Source organism: Paroedura picta, chromosome 2 (genome assembly GCF_049243985.1).
Source record: "Paroedura picta isolate Pp20150507F chromosome 2, Ppicta_v3.0, whole genome shotgun sequence".
NCBI classification, from domain to species: Eukaryota; Metazoa; Chordata; class Lepidosauria; order Squamata; family Gekkonidae; genus Paroedura; species Paroedura picta.
The window spans coordinates 112,721,561-112,743,802 of record NC_135370.1 but is presented as its reverse complement, the minus strand read 5'-3'; the positions used below and the strand labels follow the sequence as shown (position 1 = coordinate 112,743,802).

General features: G+C 44.9%; 2 protein-coding genes across 8 annotated transcripts in view; both read left to right on the top strand.

Annotated features, from left to right (window-relative positions):
- Positions 1 to 22,242, top strand: part of SHANK2 (SH3 and multiple ankyrin repeat domains 2) — a 510,912-nt gene that overhangs the window by 159,812 nt on the left and 328,858 nt on the right. The window contains exon 1 of one of the 7 annotated variants that reach the window (XM_077322112.1): positions 11,391 to 11,576. The exons of the other annotated variants lie outside the window; for them this stretch is intronic. Within the exon in view, the coding sequence (XP_077178227.1) occupies positions 11,540 to 11,576 (37 nt within the window). The 5' untranslated portion in view covers positions 11,391 to 11,539. Of the gene's footprint in view, positions 1 to 11,390; positions 11,577 to 22,242 lie in introns of those variants that run through there. 7 annotated transcript variants of the gene reach the window in all.
- On the top strand, positions 1,959 to 5,459 carry LOC143830965 (uncharacterized). The gene is given in 6 exon segments (XM_077324187.1): positions 1,959 to 2,069; positions 3,357 to 3,786; positions 3,789 to 3,874; positions 3,956 to 4,318; positions 4,320 to 4,562; positions 5,016 to 5,459. Coding segments are annotated over 6 exon segments (1,677 nt in total).

The window sequence follows — 22,242 nt, the reverse complement described above, 5'->3', positions numbered from 1 at the left end:
CTTCCTCACTCACTTAGAATTAGTCAGCAGAATTTAATGGAGTGAGAGTATAGCTCCCACCCAGGTTATATGCCCAATCTGCTCTCTTTAGAAATTAAGCAGGCAATCCACCTCCTTTTAAGGATGGACAATAAGTAAATGCTTTGCACAAGCAGGTGCCAAGTTCAAGCCTTAGCACTGCCACTGTAAGTATTATCAGATCAGATGCTGAAAAAGGCCTCCCTCTGCTTGAACAAAATAGAACTAAATAGATGGTTTGATTAGATATGAGAAAGCTTCACATTTCTATTCAGTGTTAGCCTAGCACAATGAGAGAACATATACTGTCTATCCCCTTCCCCTCACTTTCCTGTCAACGATTCTTCACAAAGACATACTATTTCTGTCTTTCTTCCTTCACAGTTTCTTGATGCAGGTACGATTTTCATTGATGTGGAACTTTCTCAAACTGACTCCTACCCAAATTACTTTTGTGAATATTATTATTACTATTACTATTACTATTACTATTACTATTATTATTATTATTATTATTATTATTATTATTATTATTATATAGATCTTGAAGTGTTGTTCATGTGTTCAACAGGGACAACAAATCCCAAATGGATGCACCTTCATTCTTCTGTGTTCCATCCCTCCTCATCTTCAATTGATATGTTACCTTTGCTGATGGGGAAGGAGAACCTCCACCTAAATACATTCAACTTTCTAGTAATGGTGGGATTTGTAGATTCATTTCCCAATTTAATCCAGGATTCTAAGATCAGTACAAATCTCATAGTTTCTGTCAGCAAGTAGTGCCCAGGGATTTTTTAAAAAAGGTCTTTCCCATTAATAGAAAGACCCATTCAAGGCTTCTCCTGTGACTAAGCATAGTGAGTCAGGCACACACTCCAGAGATTTGGTCCGTTACTCTGTTGGGGAGTGTGATCTGGAGGTGGGGGTGTTAAAGCTTAATCCTTCATCATGGACAGATCTTTTGCTGATAAAGTTCAGACTTGATGCTTTATCTTTCCTCTGATGCTTTATCTTTTCCCATTTAGATGGTCCACCCCAGGTGCCTGATGGATTATGATCCTTTCTACACTTTTCCCAGGCTCTCTGAAATAGGGATATGGCCTGAGCTGTTGACACAATAACCCCTAAGCTCCATTTCCCTAAAGCAATCTCCCTAATTCATGCTAGTAGAGAGAGTGGCACACCAGACTGCTTAAAGAATAAAATACTTTTATTTATGAAGAGAAACAATTATATCCAGGAAGAGAGTTGCAAGAGGCCTGTGAACTGTTTAGCTAGCTTTTGCCTTTAGTCATTCTTCTGTTCAACTGCTGTCCTGGATGCAAGCAGGGGTAAGTGTGCTGAAAAAAGAACTTGTTGAGCCAATCAGGAGACTAGAAGAGAGAATTTCAAAATCTTCAGAAGGTTTGTGTCCTATTAATGATAAATATACATAGCCAATGCCCCCTGAAGGATATCCTTTATATTCTACTTGATTATGCTCACTGCAGACATTATGTATTCCAACAGTTCACTGGAGAGCAGATGCCAGTAAAATGGAAGGAATGACAGTTTGAGCACTGCTGGTGGGAAACTCAGAGCAAGACTAATCAGACATAGCGTAGAGTTTATATTAGAGCAGTGGTTCTCAAGCTTGTGGTCGTGGCCCATTTTGGGGTCATGTTGCCCCTTCTGTGGGATCCCCAGGTTGCTTGCTGCTGCCGCTGCCGTAGCAGCAGCAAGTGGCGGTGGCAGTGGCAAGCGGCAGTGCCAGCGAGCGGCTGCAGGGGGTGGCAGGCAGTGGGTGGAGGGAAACAACTGTACCAGACAGAGGGTGGCAGGCAGCAGCAGCGAGGGGCTGGCAGTGGAGAAGCCATGGCAATGGCCGCCTCCACGCCACCCCGATTGTTGTGCACCTGTACGCGCCGTGCACGCAGACACACAACAGTCAGGGCGACATGAAGGCGGCCATTGCCATGGCTCCTCCTCCGCCGCCAGTCGCCGCCACTTCTGGCCACCACCACCGGCTGCCACTGACTGCTTCCGGCCGCTGTCACCTTCCCCTGAAGGTACAGGCTGGGACCGCCCTGGCATTCTCTGGGAGAGAAGGGGCTTTCCCAGGGGCTTCCTCAGGTGGGCCCGGCCTGTACCTGCAGGGGAAGGTGACGGTGGCTGGAAGTAGCAGTGGGCGGCAGTGGGCGACAGCAGCAGGTGGCAGGCAGCAGTGGCGGGTGGCTGGCGGCAGAGGAGGCATTGCAATGGCTTTCTTCACGCCATCCCTACTTCTGAGCTTGAGGCACTACTTCTGGCTCTTGAGGAGGCACTACAACTTCTGGCTCTTGACAGGGTCCAGTTAACAACTTCAACCACCATCAGGAGCCTGAGTGTGACCTTGGACTCATCATCATTAATGGAAGTCCAGGTCATAAATGCTGCCTACCAGGCCTTTTTCCATCTTTGCCAGGTGCAGCAGCTAGCACCACACCTGTTGACACCTGATCTGGCCTCTTTGATCAATGCAACACTTACCTCCAGACTAGATTACTGCCACTCACTCTCCCCAGGGCTACCCTTGTACCTAAAACACTTATATGGGGCTGTAATACAGAACTATTCTGCCAGGCCTACAGTTTAGGCCAATAAATAGCAAAACTGACTTCCCTATGCAGAAATCTTATAGGAAATCACACCTAGATGCCAGGTATATATATCAGTACATCACTCTCCCCTCCCTGGAGATAGGGTGACAGCTGCTGGAATTTTAACATATTTAAAAAAATAATTTAATTTAATAATATAAATGTTTTAATAATGTAAATGTATTAGTATGTTATGATCTGCCCTCAACTTTTGGAGACGGGTGGCATAGAAATGTGATAAATAAATAAAAAAATACTCGTCTGAGTTATATGGATAATTTTTATTTTGTGGTTACCAAGGAGGTGGACAAGATGCTTGGATAGGGCCCATTATGCACGGCTGCCGAAATGGCGATTTCGGGTCACATGGAAAATGTGGAGGGGGAAGATGCGAAGCAAACCGGTTATGCACGGGACAGGGCACGACGGCGGCAAAACCCGGAGCTGCGGGTGTCGAGGCATCGGAGCCAAGAGGAAGCCAAGAGGAAGCGAGGCGAGCGTGCCGCTGCATCGCCAAGTGGGCGCCGCACCAGAGGTCGAGGGCAGGAAGGGCAGAAGCAGCCTGCGCAGGAGCAGTCCTGCCGGCTTCGACAGCCACGGAGGGGGAGGGAGGAAGCGCCGTAGCCGTGAGCTGCATAAACGGGATGGAGTCTTGGGCAGCGGCGGTGGCATCAGCCATCACTGTCCTAGTAAATGGCGTACAGGCCCTAATGGCAGCCACGTCCACGGCCGCCCGGCAAGAGCACCGATGACGCCAACAGCGGAGGCGGCACCAAGCCAAGGAGGCATGGCGCAGGTCGGTCCTGTGTTGGGGTGCCTCACTGGAGGCGAGCTGCCAGCTGCCGGTGGCACGCTCTGTCCGCAGTGCGGTTCCCGAGGGCCCGCTGGGCCGAACGGTGCAACCGAGACTGGTGGGAGAACTATGTGACAGCCAGCTGGAGTGATGACCACTGGATCAATAACTTCCGCATGACGCGGAGCACATTCCAGGAGCTCGTGACAGCCCTACAGAGCCGACTGGAGAGACAAGCCACCAACATGAGGCTGCCCATCCCCGTAGAGAAAAGGGTTGCCATTGCCCTATGGTACCTGGCCACAGGGGACACATATCGGGACGTCGCTCATCAGTTCGGCGTTGGGGTCGCCACGGCAGGGAGATCATATGGGAGGTGTGTCTGGCGATGGAGGCGGAGCTCTACTGGACGGTAGTGTGCCTGGGAGACAGGGTCAGCGAGGTAGGCACGAAAGGCGTGGCAGATGGGCGGGCGGCGGAATGGGGCAGTATGAGCATACCCTAACCCCCCTGTCACCCACAGATCATTGATGGCTTCGGGTGCCTAGGGTTTCCCCACTGCATCGGGGCCGTCGATGGCTGCCACATCCCCATCCGAGCACCCGGGAGGCGCTACGACGAATACGGGAACTGGAAGGGCTTCTGTTCCGTCATTCTCCAGGGGACGGTAGACCACACTGGCTGTTTCATCGATGCAGAGGCAGACTGGGGTGGCCAGCGGAATGATGCCTTCGTCTTCCAGCAGTCCAACTTGCGCGCTGCCATGGACACTGGGGCTTACGTTCTGGGGAACCCCACCATCATGATGCAGGGCGTCCGCGTGCCAGCTCTGATAGTTGCAGATGGGGCATACCCCCAACGGCGGTGGCTCATGAAACCCTACGCCCCCCCCGCAAGATGTGGTGGAGGCGTACTTCAATGGCCGTCTGTGCCGTGCACGTAACGTCATGGAACGGGCATTTGGGCGTCTGAAAGCCCGCTGGCAATGCCTGCTGTCTTGCCTGCAGGCCGCCATTGCGAACGTTAAGGACTGCAATCTGGATTTTCAGATAGTCAGGTGGATAGGGAATTGGTTAGAGAACCGCACTCAAAGAGTTGTTGTCAATGGTGTTTCATCAGACTGGAGAGAAGTGAGTAGCGTGGTACCTCAGGGCTCGGTGCTTGGCCCGGTACTTTTTAACATATTTATTAATGATCTAGATGAGGGGGTGGAGGGACTACTCATCAAGTTTGCAGATGACACCAAATTGGGAGGACTGGCAAATACTCCGGAAGATAGAGACAGAGTTCAACGAGATCTGAACACAATGGAAAAATGGGCAAATGAGAACAAGATGCAATTTAATAAAGATAAGTGTAAAGCTCTGCATCTGGGTCAGAAAAATGAAAAGCATGCCTACTGGATGGGGGATACGCTTCTAGGTAGCACTGTGTGTGAACGAGACCTTGGGGTACTTGTGGATTGTAAACTAAACATGAGCAGGCGGTGTGATGCAGCGGTAAAAAAGGCAAATGCTATTTTGGACTGTATCACTGAGGCTCCGAGCCACCCGTCGTGGCCGCCCGCTGCCCCACGTCCCCAGGATTTCGGCCAGCCTCTGGTAGTGCGGGCATGTGGCCGGCTCGGCTCCCATGCGGTCATTGTGGTTGCGGACACGAACGTACTCCTGCCACAGCGCCTTGGTCTTAGTCTGGCATTCCAAGGCACTGCGGACGAAGCCTTGCGCCCGGAGGTCCCTGGAGACGTACTCAAAGACCTCCCGGTTCCTGTGAGACACGTGCAGGGCCTCCTGGACGTCGAGGGTGCCCCAGATGTCCAGCAGGGCTACGACCTCATGCTTCCTCCAGCTACGGCCCCATCCGCTCTGCTCACCGGTGCTTGCCGATGCCAACGAGCTGGGTGTCAGGTAGTCATCCACCGGGGCATGGGGACTCTCAGGCTCCAGGGCGGGGGTCCTCGGACGGCGCACTGCCATGGTCTGCCTGCTTGCTCTACCCGCTTTACGTCGCTCTCACTGGGTTACTAGCCAGTAATGGGGTCTCTGCGTGGTGGCCGAGCAGCAGGGGCAACATGGCTGCATATGGGCGTTCCTGGTCGCCGTCGCCGTGTCTGGGGGATGCCGGCTTCCCTGGGAACGTTGGGGGCCATCCCGGGACCCCTCGCGAGACTCTGAGCCGGATGCGACGGGGGCGTGGTGGGAAGGGGTGGGAATACTTGGAGACCGCCGGATACTCCCAGACACCCCACCAGTGCCGGGAGAAATTTGAGAGGCTCCAGGCTGCCTTCTTTGCGGCTCTGCGAGCCCAGCAGCCGATACTCCCGGGTCGCCTCCGCCACACTCCGATGTCCTGGACATCGTGGGTGGAGGCCAGAGCACCCACATGGATGTTACAGCAGCACGAGGATGTGTATGGCGGCAACGGGCGTCTGTGCGGACCCGGGCCACTGGCCCAGCCGTGCTCCAGCGCCTTGCCGTCATGGCCCTCTAGGGCCCTCTGGTACAGCCATCGCTCTCATGGGATCCCTGTCTTCCACCCTTGCAGCGGATGCTTCGACGGACCCGACAGCTGCCGGCCCATCCTCCTCGGCCACGTGAGCACCCCACAGGCTGCCGCTGCCCTGCCGCCGGACAGTGGGGGGGGATGTGTCCCTGTTTGTTTGCCTTCCTCTTCGTATGTTTCCCCTTCGCCCTTCCCCTTGTATAGTTCCCAGGTCTTTCCCTTCCCTTCCCCGGTTCTTCCCCATTCATATTCCCTGTTTCCCTGTTTTGGCCTGTTGCCGTTTTTCCTCTGTATTGTTTCTTTTAATATTTATTTATTCTCTATAAAGTTTGTATATTTTCTTACACCCCTCGCCTCCGTTGTCTTTTGTGGTTGGGAACTGGGTGGCGGGGCAGTTGGGGGATTGGAGCCCAGGCCCCTCTGCCGTCCCTGGATGGGGCCATGCTGCCCTCTGTTCCCCGCCGGTACTGTGCAGCTCGGCCCGCTACCTGTGGTGGTCCCCTTGTCCCCCTCTCCTATGGGCTCCCCATCCGCCTTTCTCTCCCCGTCCCCTTTGGTGCCCTCCTGCCTGCCGCATCGTTCAAGCAGCCGCTTCGATTCTGGCTCTGGTGCTCGACCCAGAACTCCCCGATTATGCACGCACCGCCTTCGCCACCGCGTCTGATTGGGCCCTGGTCGCCGCGGAAGCTGCGGTTTCTCCCGCGTTCCTCTAATGCAACTTTTCCGGCAGCGTACGTTGAATCTGCAGCCAGTTGCCACCAGTACCGTGCATTATCGGTGATTTTAGTCGCTGGCATTCCACCCCGAATGCGCGCTAAAACCCCCGTGCATAATGGGTCTAGGTGAGACCTACCATCTGTATTCTCAACCCTTGCCCTTCCTAGCTGATAGACTTGCTGAGTGGGCAAGGGGACAGGTAAATGCTTTCTTGATAGAGGGGATTGTGTCACTGTGCTCAGGGAGGTAGTGATTAAACTTGTTTAGGAGAGGAAAAAAACCCTGTCTCTGAACCCTACTATTTTGAAAAATTTCTGGGCAGTCTCCAATACTCCATTCTTGGGCAGAATGATAGAGTGGGTAGTGGCTAGTGCTGCTCCATTCTAAGGGTTCTTGGCAGAGGCCGGATTTATGAAATCATTTCAATTTGGTGACTGGTGTGTCATTTGCATCAGTTCCTGAAGCTATTATGCATGCAAGGGTTTTCCCTGAAGCCATCATGCTGACCCTTTTGAATCATTATTTTTTTAAACGGTCATGTTTTTCTGCAAGAATTATACACTTGAAAAATGGACTTAGGATGGCAAATGTTGGGGGGGGGGGCAATTCCTCTGTTGTGCTACTTGCTCATTGGTAGGCCATGGTCAGCTGCATGGTCAGCTGACTATCGCTGTGGCACATACCACTGGAAGGGCCTTAAGGGAATTGTAGTTCATGGACATGGAGGCCGCAACATGAAATTTCCATGGGGCCACACAGCCTTTTGAAAACCCTACAAATTTCCCCCCTCAGAGTTATGCTGTTCCGTGTAGAGAATGGATTGAAGTGCTTGCAAATGCCTCTGAGGGAATGAATAAATTAATTTCTGCTGGTGTAATGTTGTCATAGCACAGGTGGGAGGGTCTGTGCTGAATAAGGGATGCCTCAAGCTCCCATTGGTGGACAAGGGACTAGAGGCTGTCTGTTTCCTCCATTTGTGTATGGTGGTATAGGGGAGGAGAACAAAAACACACTTGCATTTGTGCATGCAAAAACAGACATTTTCATGATGGTTGTAAAAGAAAAGTAGTTTTAAATACTGCACTGAAAAGATGCAATGGCTGCTTGGAGGGGGGATGTCATACAGAATCAGAATTACTACAATGGCTTTTCTGTGGCAAAACCAGTTCCATATGGTGAAATAAAATAAATGTATTTTGGGACAGATTTTTTGCAAGATTTCCTGACATGCATAATACACCCTGGAGAAGTCAGATCTAGCTACAGTGATCCATGCCTTACATCTACATCTAGACTGAACTATTGCAACACAGTCTGTTTGGGGCTAAATTTGAAGATCCTTAGAAGCTGTAGGTAGTTCAGAATGTTATGGCCTAATTGCATGTCAGGGCCAGCTATCGGGAGCATATGTCGCCAGTACTACACTGACTTCTGATCAGCTTCTGGGCCCAAATCAATGGTTTGTTTATTCCTTTAAAGCCTTAAATGGCCTGGGACTTGGATAGCTGAAGGACCATCTTCTTATATATGTTCCTGTCCAGGAATTAAGATGACAGATGATGCCCTCCTGACTGTCCTGTCTGATCTTCAGGAGGCAGTTGAAGAAGCTTTAATTAGAACTGTATTTTAATTGATTTAGCTTTTATTATTGGCAGTCCCAATTCAAGTTTTTAAACAGTTCCTTTCAAGGGTTTTATAATAATAGTAGTTTTAGTTGTGTTTTTTTGCCTTTTGGAACTGTCCATAGAGTTTGGTTGATTGGTTCAAAATTGAGAAAGGAGTTCGGCAAGGCTGTATACTGTCATCTTGCCTGTTTAACTTGTATGTGGAGCACATCATGAGAAAGGTGGAGTGAGATGAGTCACAAATTGGGATCAAGATTGCAGGGATAAATATCAACAACCTCAAATATGCAGATGATACCACTCTAATGGCAGAAAGTGAAGAGGAACTAAAGAGCCTCTTGATGCAGGTGAAGGAGGAGAGTGCAAAAGCTGGCTTGAAACTCAACATCAAGAAAACTAAGATCATGGCCTCTGGCCCTCTCAATTCCTGGCAAACGGAAGAAATGGAGCTAGCGACAGATTTCATTTTCCTGGACTCCAAGATCACTGCAGATGGGGACTGCAGCAAAGAAATTAAAAGACGCTTGCTCCTGGGGAGGAAAGCTATGGCAAATCTAGACAGCATCCTAAAAAGCAGAGACATCACCCTGCCAACAAAAGTGTGCTTAGTCAAGGCTTAGTCTTCCCAGTTGCAATGTACGGCTGTGAAAGTTAGACTATTAGGAAGGCCGAATGTCAAAGAATTGATGCTTTTGAACTCTGGTGCTGGAGAAGACTCTTGTGAGTCCCATAGACTGCAAGGTGAACAAACCGGTCAGTCCTAGAGGAGATCAGCCCTGACTGCTCTTTAGAAGGCCAGATCCTCAAGATGAAACTCAAATACTTTGGCCACCTCATGAGAAGGAAGGACTCCATGGAGAAAAGCCTAATGCTGGGAGCGATTGAGGGCAAAAGAAGAAGGGGACAATAGAGAATGAAGTGGCTGGATGGAGTCACTGAAGCAGTCGGTGCAAACTTAAATGGATTCCGGGGAATGGTAGAGGACAGGAAGGCCTGGTATCTAGCCTATATCTTCTTCTAATGCCTCCAGCCCTCCATTTTTGCAAACTTCAGCTGATGTTCTAACCAACTTCCCCAGCCCACTTTTAATCATCACCCAATCAGCTTCAACTTTTCACCTCCTTTTCTCTTATCTCCCCATTGCGGTGGATTGGGAGAAGAAAATTAACTAAAAAGGTAAAGGTAAAGGTATCCCCTGTGCAAGCACTGGGTTATGTCTGACCCTTGGGGTGACACCCTGTAGCGTTTTCATGGCAGACTCAATACGGGGTGCTTTGCCAATGCCTTCCCCAGTCATTACTGTTTACCCCCCAGCAAGCTGGGTACTCATTTTACCGACCTTGGAAGGATGGAAGGCTGAGTCAACCTTGAGACAACAGCAAAAGTATCTAGTTTACATAGGAGGGCTACTGCACTGAAACTCTTGAGAAGGAAAATCAAAGAGGAAGAATTATGCATTCATATTTAACTGAATATGATTTAAGCAGCTTTCTTCAGTGAGCACTTACAGTTATGCAATAGTCAATTATGGGGATTTGGTATCTATCAAAAATAAAAATATCAAGAATTTAAACATTCTAATACTCAACATTAGGCAACTTTTTGTGATGTCTACTTGGGTTTCTAACTTAGAAGACATTTAAAGTGTCTTGAAAATTAGGGCAACTGGAGGGTAGAGAATTCGGTATTGGGCTCTGGAAATTTGGCTGGTTCTACAGGACTATATTGTTAAAGGGTAGGATGATTCCATTGCATATTTATGCCTTCAAGTGATTTGGTTATGCTGGGAGTCTTTGTCTATCTAATTAATTAAATAGAAAGTGTCTGGCCCTTAATGGAGGAAAGAGTTTTTATTTGACCAGGAGAATGTCTCATAAACAACCATTTTGCTGTATTTGATATTCTCAGGTCTTAAAAATAAATTCCAAACTTTAAAAATCTCACTCAGAAGGAGGGCTTTTAAATTAGAAATTAAAGGTGATGGATACAAACACTGTGGTACTAAACTCTAAACTATTTGTGATTCTGATTTATGCTTGCTAATTCTTTGTTGATATTTTAATGGACACACAGGAAGGTAAATTTTAATTTGTTGGTTCTTATCTCCCTTTCTACTTCTGAAAGAGTGATCTTATTCATTCATTCATTCATTCATTCATTCATTCATTCATTCATTCATTCATTCATTCATTCATTCGATTTTTATATTACCCTCCCATTTCACTCAGGAAGCAAAAAATCTTAAGAACCAACAAATCAGACTTTAGCCTACAGTAATTATTTATAGTAAATTATCTATTATTCAATTTCAGGAAGATTGTTATCAGATCCCCTCTCAGTTGTCTCCTCTCCAGGCTTAACAGACCAAGTCCCTCCAACCTTTCCTCATACGTCTTGGTCTCCAAACTCCTCACCATCTTTGTTGCCCTCCTCTGGACATGCTCCAGCTTGTCTATATCCCTCTTCAACTGTGGTGCCCAAAACTGAACATGGTATTCCAAATGAGGCTGAATTACAGAAGACTAAAGTTGTACCAACACCTCCCGTGATCTGGACAGGATACTCCGTTTGATACAGCCCAAAATCCCATTTGCCTTTTTAGCCACCGTATCACACTGCTGACTCATTTCTTAGTAGACATGACTTAGTAGACTAAGACTAAGGTGACCATATTTTAACATTGGTAAAGCGGGACACCATTGACTGGGGGGCTAAATAGAATGATGCCTTTGGAACTTGAATATGAAGACTACGCTTTACTAGGTCTATAGCTGTCCTTTCAGGATTTTCCCTCTTCTGAATGTATCTGTGAATTGCTGCCATGAGATATAATGAATGATTGCTCTCCCTTCCCCGCCAAATGTTAATTTTGACCTCACTCAACTTGTGGTGTTTCTCCATGTTTCAGTCATCTCTGTTCTTACTCGTAAATGTCTCAACTACAAAAGCAGAAGAATGTCTGAAAGACAGCTCTGATGGTGTTCACATGACTAATACTATGAAAGACAGCAAGATTTTTTGAGCAGCTCCAGTCTATGCACAGTTGGCTTTCAGCTGACAGACAGAATGTGGGGTGGGCTTTGTCACCAGAATGCTGGGTTCTGCTTGCCCAGCTATGCTTGTAGTTATACAGTGCCCAGAAACCTGCTGCTTACTTCAGGGTGCCGGCAGTTAAAACACATAGAGTCTGGGTAGCTTTTATTCCTCTCTCAATTCAGTAATGGTTATATAATGAGAGGATTGCTGCTAAAGTAAAAGGGAAAATGAAGTCTTTGTTAAATGCCTTAACAAAGAAGGAAGGTAAGCACTGAGCGCAAAGCACTTGATGTTTGAGACCTGCTATTTTCTTCTGCATGCTTAATATGATTTTCTTAGATACTGCATCATTATATTAAGTTCTTTGCCAGAATTCTGCTGTTAGGTTGTCCTTTCATAGTACTCACAGACCCTTCGTGTGACTTGTTCATTTTAGTTTCTTATAGAAAGCTTCTTATAGCAGCCTCATTCCATTTATAGAATATGTTCTGTGGTTTTCTACTGTGCCTATTTGGGAAGGAATTTCTATTAGTGAATACTTTTGAAAGGCTCATGTTTATGCACTTGGGGGGTAACTTTGCAACAGATTATGGGAATATTATTTAATTCATAAAATATTATAATTACTTTTAAGAAAAAAATAATAGTATGCTTCTGTTTCTTCCTCTGAACAGCATTTGCAATCATAGTTTCAGTAGGAAAAATAATTAGATCTGAAAAGAGGATTAACAGAGTTTAAAGGATGGATTTCTTATGTTCTGTTTTGTAAATTTGTGTTATGGATATCTCTTTATTATAAGCATAAAATAAATAGTGCATGCAAAGAAACATCTCAGAAATCTGCTCATTTCCAATATGCAAACTGGGATAGGAAAAAGGCAAGAAAACAGTTGTCCAGGTGTTTAATATGGATAACATTTGCACATCGTAGAATGTTTAAAGTAACAGTTCATGTTTTAAAACTCTCTTTAAATGCACATTAACTCTGCGATAATTATGAAAAAACATGTTAATGTTGTCAGAGGGTATGGAAAGGGTATGGAAATTTGAAAATGTAGAAATTACTTTGGTGTGGTTTTATTCTTCTGAAATTCCTAATGCAGCAAGATATTACAATACAGTATACAATCAAGTTACATTTGAGTACTTGGATATAAGCCATTTTGGTCTTATTTACTGAAAGCTAAAATTCAGGCATTGAATTCATTGAAAACAAGTCATATTAAATATAAATATTCTAGGTTAAGTGCTTTGAAGTTCAGTTGAGTGCATCTATGAAAACTTGTTATAGTGCAGAATTAATTGCCCACAGCTTATAAAGGATTAAGGTTTTATTTGAAATGTCAACAGTAATATCAGATTGTAAATTTCTAAAGATGCTGGAAGTCAAACATAGAAATCTGTTGGTATCAAATTTTTCTAAGTATGAATGTAGGCACCCTCTTTCAGGGTAACTCCAGCTTATGAACACTCATACAATATATTTAAATGTTTTATTTGTCCCAGAGTCTGCCTTTTACTTTATCATTATTAAAATTGTATTTGAAAAGTTTTTATGTCCAAAATATATCACATATCTTGCATATTATATTATCAGAATATACACTGTTGTAAAACTGGGGCATAGTTGGGTAGTTAATCAAGCGTAATCAAGAAAACACTGAATGAAGGAACATATTTTTAAAAATCATGCACACAAACATTACTGAACCGAATAATTTAAAAAGAAATTAGATCTTGTCCATGGCTTCAGGATAGGGTTACCAGCTTCCCACTTGTGGCAGGAGACTTCTTCCCTCCACCCCCATTTGTGCCTTTTGCCACTCAATTGCATGGTGGGAGGAAAATGGGCTTTGGGTGATGTTCAAGTATTTGCCTCAGACTCTATAGTTGAACCACTGAATTTTGCGAGAATTCTAGTGTTTTTCCCCAACATAATGATTCAATTCCAGGATAAGCTGGAAGTGACTTTTCCATGCTAAGAGAACTGATCACATAACCTCTCATCATAAGTCCCCAGCTCCTCCATCTCCTGCCAGTTGACATACTTAGGAACACATCGTTATACACCCTAATAACCCTAAGTATATAAATAAATGAATTATCTTTTGCCTGCATAGGCTTAACATACAGTATACACAGCAATATATCTTTGGTTTCAAAAATGAAAACAAAAAAATCATTATTTTATTTGATCTGATAAGGTAGCAATCCTGCACAGGTGGGAGTCACCTCTTTGAATGAGGTGGGATTGATTTCTGAACATAAAGGCATACGGTTGTGCTGTAAGAAGTTAAAATAGAGATTTAGATCTTAAATGTTACATGGAAGTAAAATAATAGGATTGATTAATTTCAGTGTTGTAAGACATTATTTTTTAATTCCTTCACACAGTTGTTAGGCTGTTTGAAATTAAACAAAATATTAACATTGGTTCAGAATAAAAAGGGGAAGCTCAAGTTTTGAATTACATTTCGTAGTTTATTTGTAGTTAGGAGGTACATCACAGACTGATTGAGTCAATGAGTGTTTTGACATAGATGTCACATGGATGCGTATTTCATTCACTCATCTTATTTTATGTATGTATTTACGTACGTATGAGCCTCTTGTGGTGCAGAGTGGTAAGGCAGCAGCCATGCTGTGTGAAGCTCTGCCCATGAGGCTGGGAGTTTGATCCCAGCAGCTGGCTCAAGGTTGACTCAGCCTTCCATCCTTCCAAGGTTGGTAAAATGAGTACCCAGCTTGCTGAGTAATGACTGGGGAAGGCACTAGCAAACCACTCTGTATTGAGTCTGCCATGAAAACGCTAGAGGGTGTCACCCCAAGATACTTGCACAGGGTATACCTTTACCTTTCCATATGTACGTATGTACGTACATACGTATTCATTCATTCATTCATTCATTCATTCATTCATTCATTCATTCATTCATTCATATACCGCCCTCCCCGGAGGATCAGGGCGGTTTCTTGATTAAGAAATAGTAGCCCATGTGTGTTAACATGTTTCTACATCCAGATCAATCCAAGCTGCATGCATAAGTGTAGGCTGTACTAGCTGAACAAATGTCCCCATTAATCTGTGCACATGGAAAAGCATAGTTTGGGCATTCATTTAGCAGACTGCTGGCCTGACAGTTATAACACTTCATTAAGAAACATATCGCAATATTGGTCTGATGATACTGGAGAGGTAAAAAACTGCGTTGAATTCTTGTAACTTATTGGTACTGTCTGCCCTACCTGATTTTGGGTGTGAAGACACTATGAATTAATGAACTCCCAAAGTTTTATGTCATTAACAGCTATTCTCAGGTCTATAAATGTGAAGGTTGCAAACTAAATTAAGGCTTCCTTAACTGACTCAATCCACTTCTTGTTGGTCTTCCTCTTTTCCTGCTGCCTTCAGCTTTTCCTGGCATCATGTAACCAAATTACAATAACCTCAATTTAATCATTTGTGCTTCTAGGGAGGGTTCAGGCTTGATTTGATCTAGAACCCACTTACTTGTCTTTTTGTCAGTCCAGGGTCTCTTGGAGGAGAGTATTCAATACCACGTTTCAAAGGTATCAACTTTTTTCTGTCAGCTTTCATCATTGTCCAGCTTTGTCCAACATATAATGATTTAAAGTTAGTGGAGCGGTGTTTTCATGTTTTCCCTCTGTTTTGAGGAGAGCTCAATTTGTGAGCAGCGCAGAGGGGCAAAAGAGGAAGCAGCCACTTTTCCTTAGCTCCGCAGCATGGCTTCAAACAGAACAATGCAGCAGGGTGAAGGAAAAAGTGGCAGGGAAGATGGCAGGGAATGTCTTGGGCTTTGTTGGTGCAAGCAGCACATCGGGCTGAAAGCAGCAAGGTGACCCTGCTCTCTGCCTCGGCTCCCTCCCACATGGTCAGGTTACAGTCCCTTAAAAAAAAAAAGGAAGAAAGAAAGAAAGAAAGAACGTGTCTTTCCCCCTTGGCTCCCTCTAAGCATGAGTCAAGCAATGCATGCATGAAGTGGACTGAGTGTAATTTCATTACACTGGAACCGTGTTGCAATGCAGTTCCATCCTTTTATTAATACACACACACACACACACACAAGATTGCCTCTGCAGCAAAGCTCCAGGGAGGAGGCTCCCTTGCTGACCCTGTAGAAGCGGGCTTTGGAAAAAGACCTTTGAAAAAAGGGCAGAGGGAGAAGGATGGAAGTGACTTTCAGGGATGGGTGTGTGTGTGGGTGGTTGGGAGGGCAAGAAAAAGGACAGCCCAAGTTTTCCCTTCCTCACATCACTGCTGCAACTTGCTGCTCATTGTCTCTGTGGTAAAAAAGGGACTGTAGTTTTATCCACGTTCCCTTATCGCAGGTCAATGGCAAGGCAGACTCGCGTCAGCCCTGGTAAAGCCCCAGGAGGGAGTTGACTTCATGAGGAAGCCCGAATAAACTTCACGAACGAGCAGAGGGTGAACTGAGGAAATTGACTTGTGTGTAAATGATCAGGGAGACAAAATACACCTTTGTCTAATACCTTGGCCAACTGGAAGCCATTCTGTTTATCTGTAATTGTCAGAACAGTAGTATCTTGTCTAGACCAGTATAACTTGCACATCAAAGCAATCAGTTGCTGTGGCACACCCCCATTTTGAACCAACCATAGCTTTTCAGGGTCCACATATCCAAAGTCTTTGCTGTAATCTATGAAGCACAAGCTGATTTTCTTCTGTAATTTCTTCATTTCCTCCAGTAACTAAAGTAATTTTGTAATATATGCCTGGGGATGGACGTGGAGGAGGGCAAAGTTACTGCACCAAATGTGGAGACTTGCAAAATTGCCATATGGGATCCGGTGTCCCTGGACTTTGAAGGTGCACTGGGGCCATGCAAATGAGATGCCTGCTGCTGCGGGTGCTCCATTTGAGGACCCAATGACATGGAGCTGGACAGGGGAGGCCAAACCAGAGGAGTGGAGAATCAGCCCGGAGCCCCAAGAAACAGCCAGGAGATGCCCACAGGCACTCATTGACAGCAGAAATGAAGAACTTAGACATTATGGGAGGAAAGGAAGGGGCTGAGCCAGGAGGAGAGGCAAGGTAACTTACCTGGGGAGATGAGGGGGAGAACAGATGGGTGGTAGCACTAAGAGAAAGGGAAGGAGAACTACTGGGAGGCAACGCTGTATGGTGAAAGGAAGCTGAAATAAACACACTGAGATAGAACACTTTGCAGTCTGAGTGGTACTTACAGCAAAATGGCAAAATGGCTGAGGGTGGCAGAGGCAGGGGGAACTTGCTACACCTCACCACAATATGATCTTTCGTTCCCCTTCATTTTCTGCATCCAGCTTCAATATCTAGGATTTCTCATTCTATATATGGTAAAAATCTTGGTTGTAAGATTTTGAGCATCACTTTTCAAGAAAAATTAATACAATTTGATTCCAGTAGCACTTTATTTAAAGTGTGAGCATGCACTCGAAAGCTCACGCTTTGAATAAATCATTGTTGGTCTTAAAGGTACTATTGGAATCAAATTTCGTTGTGCTACTTCAAACCAACATAGCTACTCAGTTGAATCTAAGAAAAAGAAGCACACCAGACCTCAAAAATGGCCAGAACCTTCTCAGTCCTGGCCCCCACCTGGTGGAACAAGCTCCCTGAGGAGATCAGGGGCCCTGCCCGAACTTCCACATTTCTGCAGGTCCTGCAAAAGGGAGCTCCTCCACCAGACATTTGCTTGAGACCAACCGACTCAAAACATCTGCTGGTCCCCTCCAGACTGAACAATCTGACCTCCCCAAGGATTTGTCAATGTTACTGTTCTGTTAAAATACTGTTCTGGTTGGTATGTTATGTTATGATTGTTATTTGACACATTGTTATAACGTTCTGTCTAACTATTTTACAATGTTCTCTGTAAACCACCCAGAGCCGTATGGAAGGGCGGTATAAAACTCTAAATAAAATAAATAAAATCAATGTGATAGTCTGATAGTTGCTTCAGTCTTTGATGCCTCTTTGTTTTGGAATTATAATGTAGGGTGACTGTTTCAACTCTGGAAGTCAGTGTTTTGTTTTTCATATTTGTTGGCATTTTCTTGTTAAGATTTTGATCACTTTCTGTAACTTGAAATATCTCTACCGGTATCCCATCTACTCTTGTTGATTTGTTTCTCCAAATTGTTTTGTTTACTGCTTTCATTTCTCTTTCTAAAACTGAAAATACTCTTCTGCACAAGAATCTGTCATCCTTTTATATCTCTTGTACAGTTCTTTCGTGTATTGTTCCCATCTTTCATTTCCCCCCCTGTTGAATTGATGTATTTCTATGTTGATCTTTCAGCATGCTTAACTATGCTTTAAGTATCCCTTTGATTTCTTGGATCCTGTGGAACACATCTCTTGTTTTTCCTGTTTTTTTGTTCTCTTCTATTCCTTTAAACCAGTTATTATACTACGTACATACAAGTTGCTAGAATGCTTCATTTAGATCTCTGATTCTATTTCTGTCACCTTTTAATTTTGCTTCTCATCTATTTTGAGGCTTTTGATTTTAGCTTTGTACATTCTTCTTTGATAACATCTCTTGTTTCAACCCATAGTTCTTCTAGTTTTCTTTCACGTGTTCTTTGAACTTTTCAGCATTGTTGTTTGGATTGTATTTTAGCACTATGAATGTTTTGATTTTTTTCTCCAGCTTTACTCCAGTTTAAGAAATTTACAATTCAGAGTCTGTACCACAGTCAGCTCCTAGTCTTGTTTTAGAAGATTAGTATGTCTCCATATTTTGCTTCCAATTATGCAATGTATTTTATTTTTGTACTTGCCATTCAGTGATGTTTGTGTATACAGTCGTCTGTTCAGTTGCCTGAAACATGTTTGCAATTAACTTGTTGTCTTCACATAATCCTACTTTGCTTCATTTTATTTGTTCCCCACATTTGCATGCCAGTCACCTATGATTATCACCACATCTTGCTTAGGTGGGTGATCAATTTCTTCCTGGAGAATTGCATAAAAACTTTCAGTTCCTTCAGCATCTATAGTTGGGCTATATTATTGGGTTGGACTTTGCATTATAATTCCTGATGATTGCTCGTGCTACATCTTGCCTCCCCTATTAAAGCAACACTGTTTCTTCTGTGTTTGTCATTCCTTAAGTAAAATACATCATAATTTTCTGACTGAAAATACAATTTAAACATACTAGTTCTTGTTTTAAAATTTCGAGCTTATATTGATTATTTCTCACATGCCATATTGCTATCATATTTTGTCAAACAGCGTTGGACTTTCCTTTTGCAGTTATTCATAGGAACAAATGAACATCCTTTTGGCTTAAGTCTAGATATATCATTAAGAATAGCACTATTTGTAGTTACCCTCTGCTCTTTTCTGAAAGCTGATTGTGCTATCTAATCTGGGAGTCCTGTCTTACAGTACTATTTCTTTTTTCGTTCTGAATTTTCACCTCATAGGGTTTTCAAGGTATGATATGATCAGAAATGGTTTACTGCTACCTATTTCTGCACAGATTTCTTTAAAATCAGTAATATAAACGACTTCTTTGTCCTTCCCTTAACAATCTGTAAGAGTGAAAATGGAAGAGCAGTCAGTAGCACTTCATTAGCTTTAACTAGAAGGACTTTTTGAAAAAGTATTTTAACTTTCCTCTAATGTCATTCAATTAAAAAAAATTAAACAAATATTTTTGCATTCTCATGCTGCCTTTCCCTGAGGGCTCAAGGCAGCTCACAACAATCATATAACAATAATTAATAAAACAATAAAATTCACCTGGGACATTTTAAGTCCCCAAGTTTCTTGGGTAGCTTGCCCTATCCCTCTGGGCATAGGTTAGGAAGGGTCTGTTCCCCCCCAACCTGGAACCAGTGCTGCTTGTGTTTCAAGGAGAGGAGAAAGGGAGCAGAACTCAGGCCACGTGAGACCGCCTTGAGTTATGAGAGGCCCAGCGATAAGGCATCTTAGATTGGTAAAGGGTTCTGACATGTCCTATCTGGGTGGTGTACTGCACACCCACTGCACCCTTGGATTCCCTGCCAGGCCTGCTAGAGGCGGTAGCTGCTTGGGCATTGCAGTACCCCATGTCCACAGGACATGGCCCGGATCTGGTATTGGCCATGGTGATGCAATGGTTCTTGCAGTTTTTTGCTGGTCCCACCCATCAGGCTGGCCACACCTTCAGTTTAATCTTTGGCACAGAGGTGGATCTGGTGGTGAATAACAACATTCCATGGTCAGACCATCATGCTCTCAAGGAGGGGTGCCAAAACTTTAGTAAATTGGAATTGTGCCGTTAGGCATTAGTGAGCTGTTTTGGAGACAAGATCTTGTCACTCTGCCGGGATCAACCTGCCACAATTGATACAGATTGCAAACTGGCCATTGTGAGAGATTACATTCCATGGCCATTGTGAGAGATTACAGTTGATGGCTTCAGATGGCTCTCACTGAAGTGGGCAAATTGCTGGGGTCACTGAGAGTGACAACCTGCCTTTTTTATTTTATTTTTTTTAATTTTTGTTATATATAAAGCGTTTACAGAAAAGTAAAAAAAGAAAGAAAGACCAGCTAGCAAAACAATTATTATTACATAGGAGAAAATAGTATGATACTGTCTTAAGGAAATATGTGGTCAATTCCCATCACGCTATTAGTCCTGACCTAAAAATTACAAGAGCCTCTTGTGGCGCAGAGTGGTAAGGCAGCTGTCTGAAAGCTTTGCCCATGAGGTTGGGAGTTCAATCCCAGCAGTCGGCTCAAGGTTGACTCAGCCTTCCATCCTTCCGAGGTAGGTAAAATGAGTACCCAGCTTGCTGGGGGGTAAACGGTAATGACTGGGGAAGGCACTGGCAAACCACCCCGTATTGAGTCTGCCATGAAAATGCTAGACGGCGTCACCCCAAGGGTCAGACATGACGCGGTGCTTGCACAGGGGATACCTTTACCTTTACCTTTAAAAATTACTACTATCTTTCTTAAGAAAGTCCAAGTAAAAATACCACTGTTCGTCATATTCTTCAGGTGGTTTCTTATAAACCATATTAGTAAGTCCTGCCATGCTAGGTCTGCTAATATTTTTAGCCATATAGAAGTAGTTGGAGTCTCTGTCGCCTTCCAGTGCTTCTTCTGACAACCTGCCTTTTTGATCCCTGCCTGTCCTGGCTGCTCAAACCAGGTGATAGGCAGATAGGAGGCCTTTTGAGGGAGATTATGAACCTCTCTCCAACACTGGGAGAGTTCCCCGAAGGGCTTAAGGAGGCTGTGGTGCATCATGTCCTAAAAAGCCATTAATGGACCTGCAGGACCCTGCCAACTACTGACCAGGCTTGCATCTTGCCAGAGCAGGGCAGCTTCAGGCATTTTTGAAGGAAACTTTGGCCCTAGATCCATACAGGTCTGGCTTCTGTCCTAGGCACAGGGTAGAGACTGCACTAGTCACCCTAACAGTTGATATCTGGCACCAGCTGGACTTGGGCGATTTGGCCATCCTCGGACTTTTAGATCTGTCAGCTGCATTTGATGTGATCAGTCATGAGCTGTTGGCCTACTATCTCATTGGGACTGGGATTAGGGGGACTGCAATGAAATGGCTGGTCTCCTTTCTCCAGAACTGGACTCAGAGGGTTGCAGTGGAGGAGGACTTGGTGCTTCTATCTGGAGTGCCACAGGGGGCAATACTCTCCCCTATGTTTTTCAACATCTATATGCACCCTCTAGCCCACCTGGTCCGGGGCTTTGAGCTCAGATATCGCCAATATGTGGATAACACCTAGCTCTACCTCCTGATGGGTGGCTAGCTGGACTTTTCCCTGAATACATTTGCCAGATGTTTGGAAGCAGTGGTTGGATGGCTCAGGCAGAGTAATCTGAAACTCAGCCCCTCCAAGACAGAGGTCCTGTGCCTAGGCAGAAGGGAGCAGGATCAGGCAGCAGGCCTCCCATGTATGGATGGAGTGCAACTAACACCAGCACTGACCGCCAGGAATTTGGGGCTGATCTTTGATGCCTCCTTTTCAATAGAGGCTCAGATCACAAATGTAGCCCTAATGGCATGTTTCCATCTGTGTCAAACATGACTACTAGTGCCCTATCTGTCCTTGGAACACTTGGCCACAGTGATCCATGCGGCGGTCACTTCCAGACTAGACTTCTGTAACTCGCTCTATGCGAGCCTACCCCTGTCCTTGACTCGGAAACTGAAACTGGTACAACATGCAGCTGCACGGTTCCCACTCGGTCATCTTGGAGGGCCCATATTCAGCCGCACTGGTTATGTGGCCTGGGTCCTACCTATTTGAGGGACTACTAATCTGCTTTTGCCTCCCGCAGGGCTCTGTGCTCTACAAGTATGAATTTGCTGGTTGTCCTGGGCCTCCAGGACCAGGGCCTTCTTGGCCTTGGCCCCAATCTAGTGGAACGAGCTCCCAGTAGACCTGAGGGCCTTGATGGAGCTGTCTAGGTTCTGCAGGGCCTGCAGGATGGAGCTCTTTCTTCCAGATGTTTGCTTGAGGCTGGGGGGTGACCAAAGTTACAAATTGTGGGACCCGCCCTACTCTAAGCATTTTAAGTGCTGATGACCCTTAGGCTGGAACAGTCCTGGCCTTTAGTCTGAATCAATTGAGTTGCTTTGGGAATATTAAATTTTATACCACCATCTTTGATATTGTTGATATTGTTTTATGTTTTAATGGGGGTTTTATGGGGTATTGTGCGTGTTGCTTTTATATTGTAAGCCACCAGGAGATGACAATTGCCAAGAGTAGCAGGGCAAAAATTCAAAAATAAAGAAATAAATATCCTGCCACAAATTTTGTTGGTTTTTAAGGTGCTACTGAACAACTGTTCTTTTCTATTATTTATACTGTTTATTCGTTTACTATCTCAGTGCTCCTCACTTACATAACTGTATTTATTTTTGTATTTAAA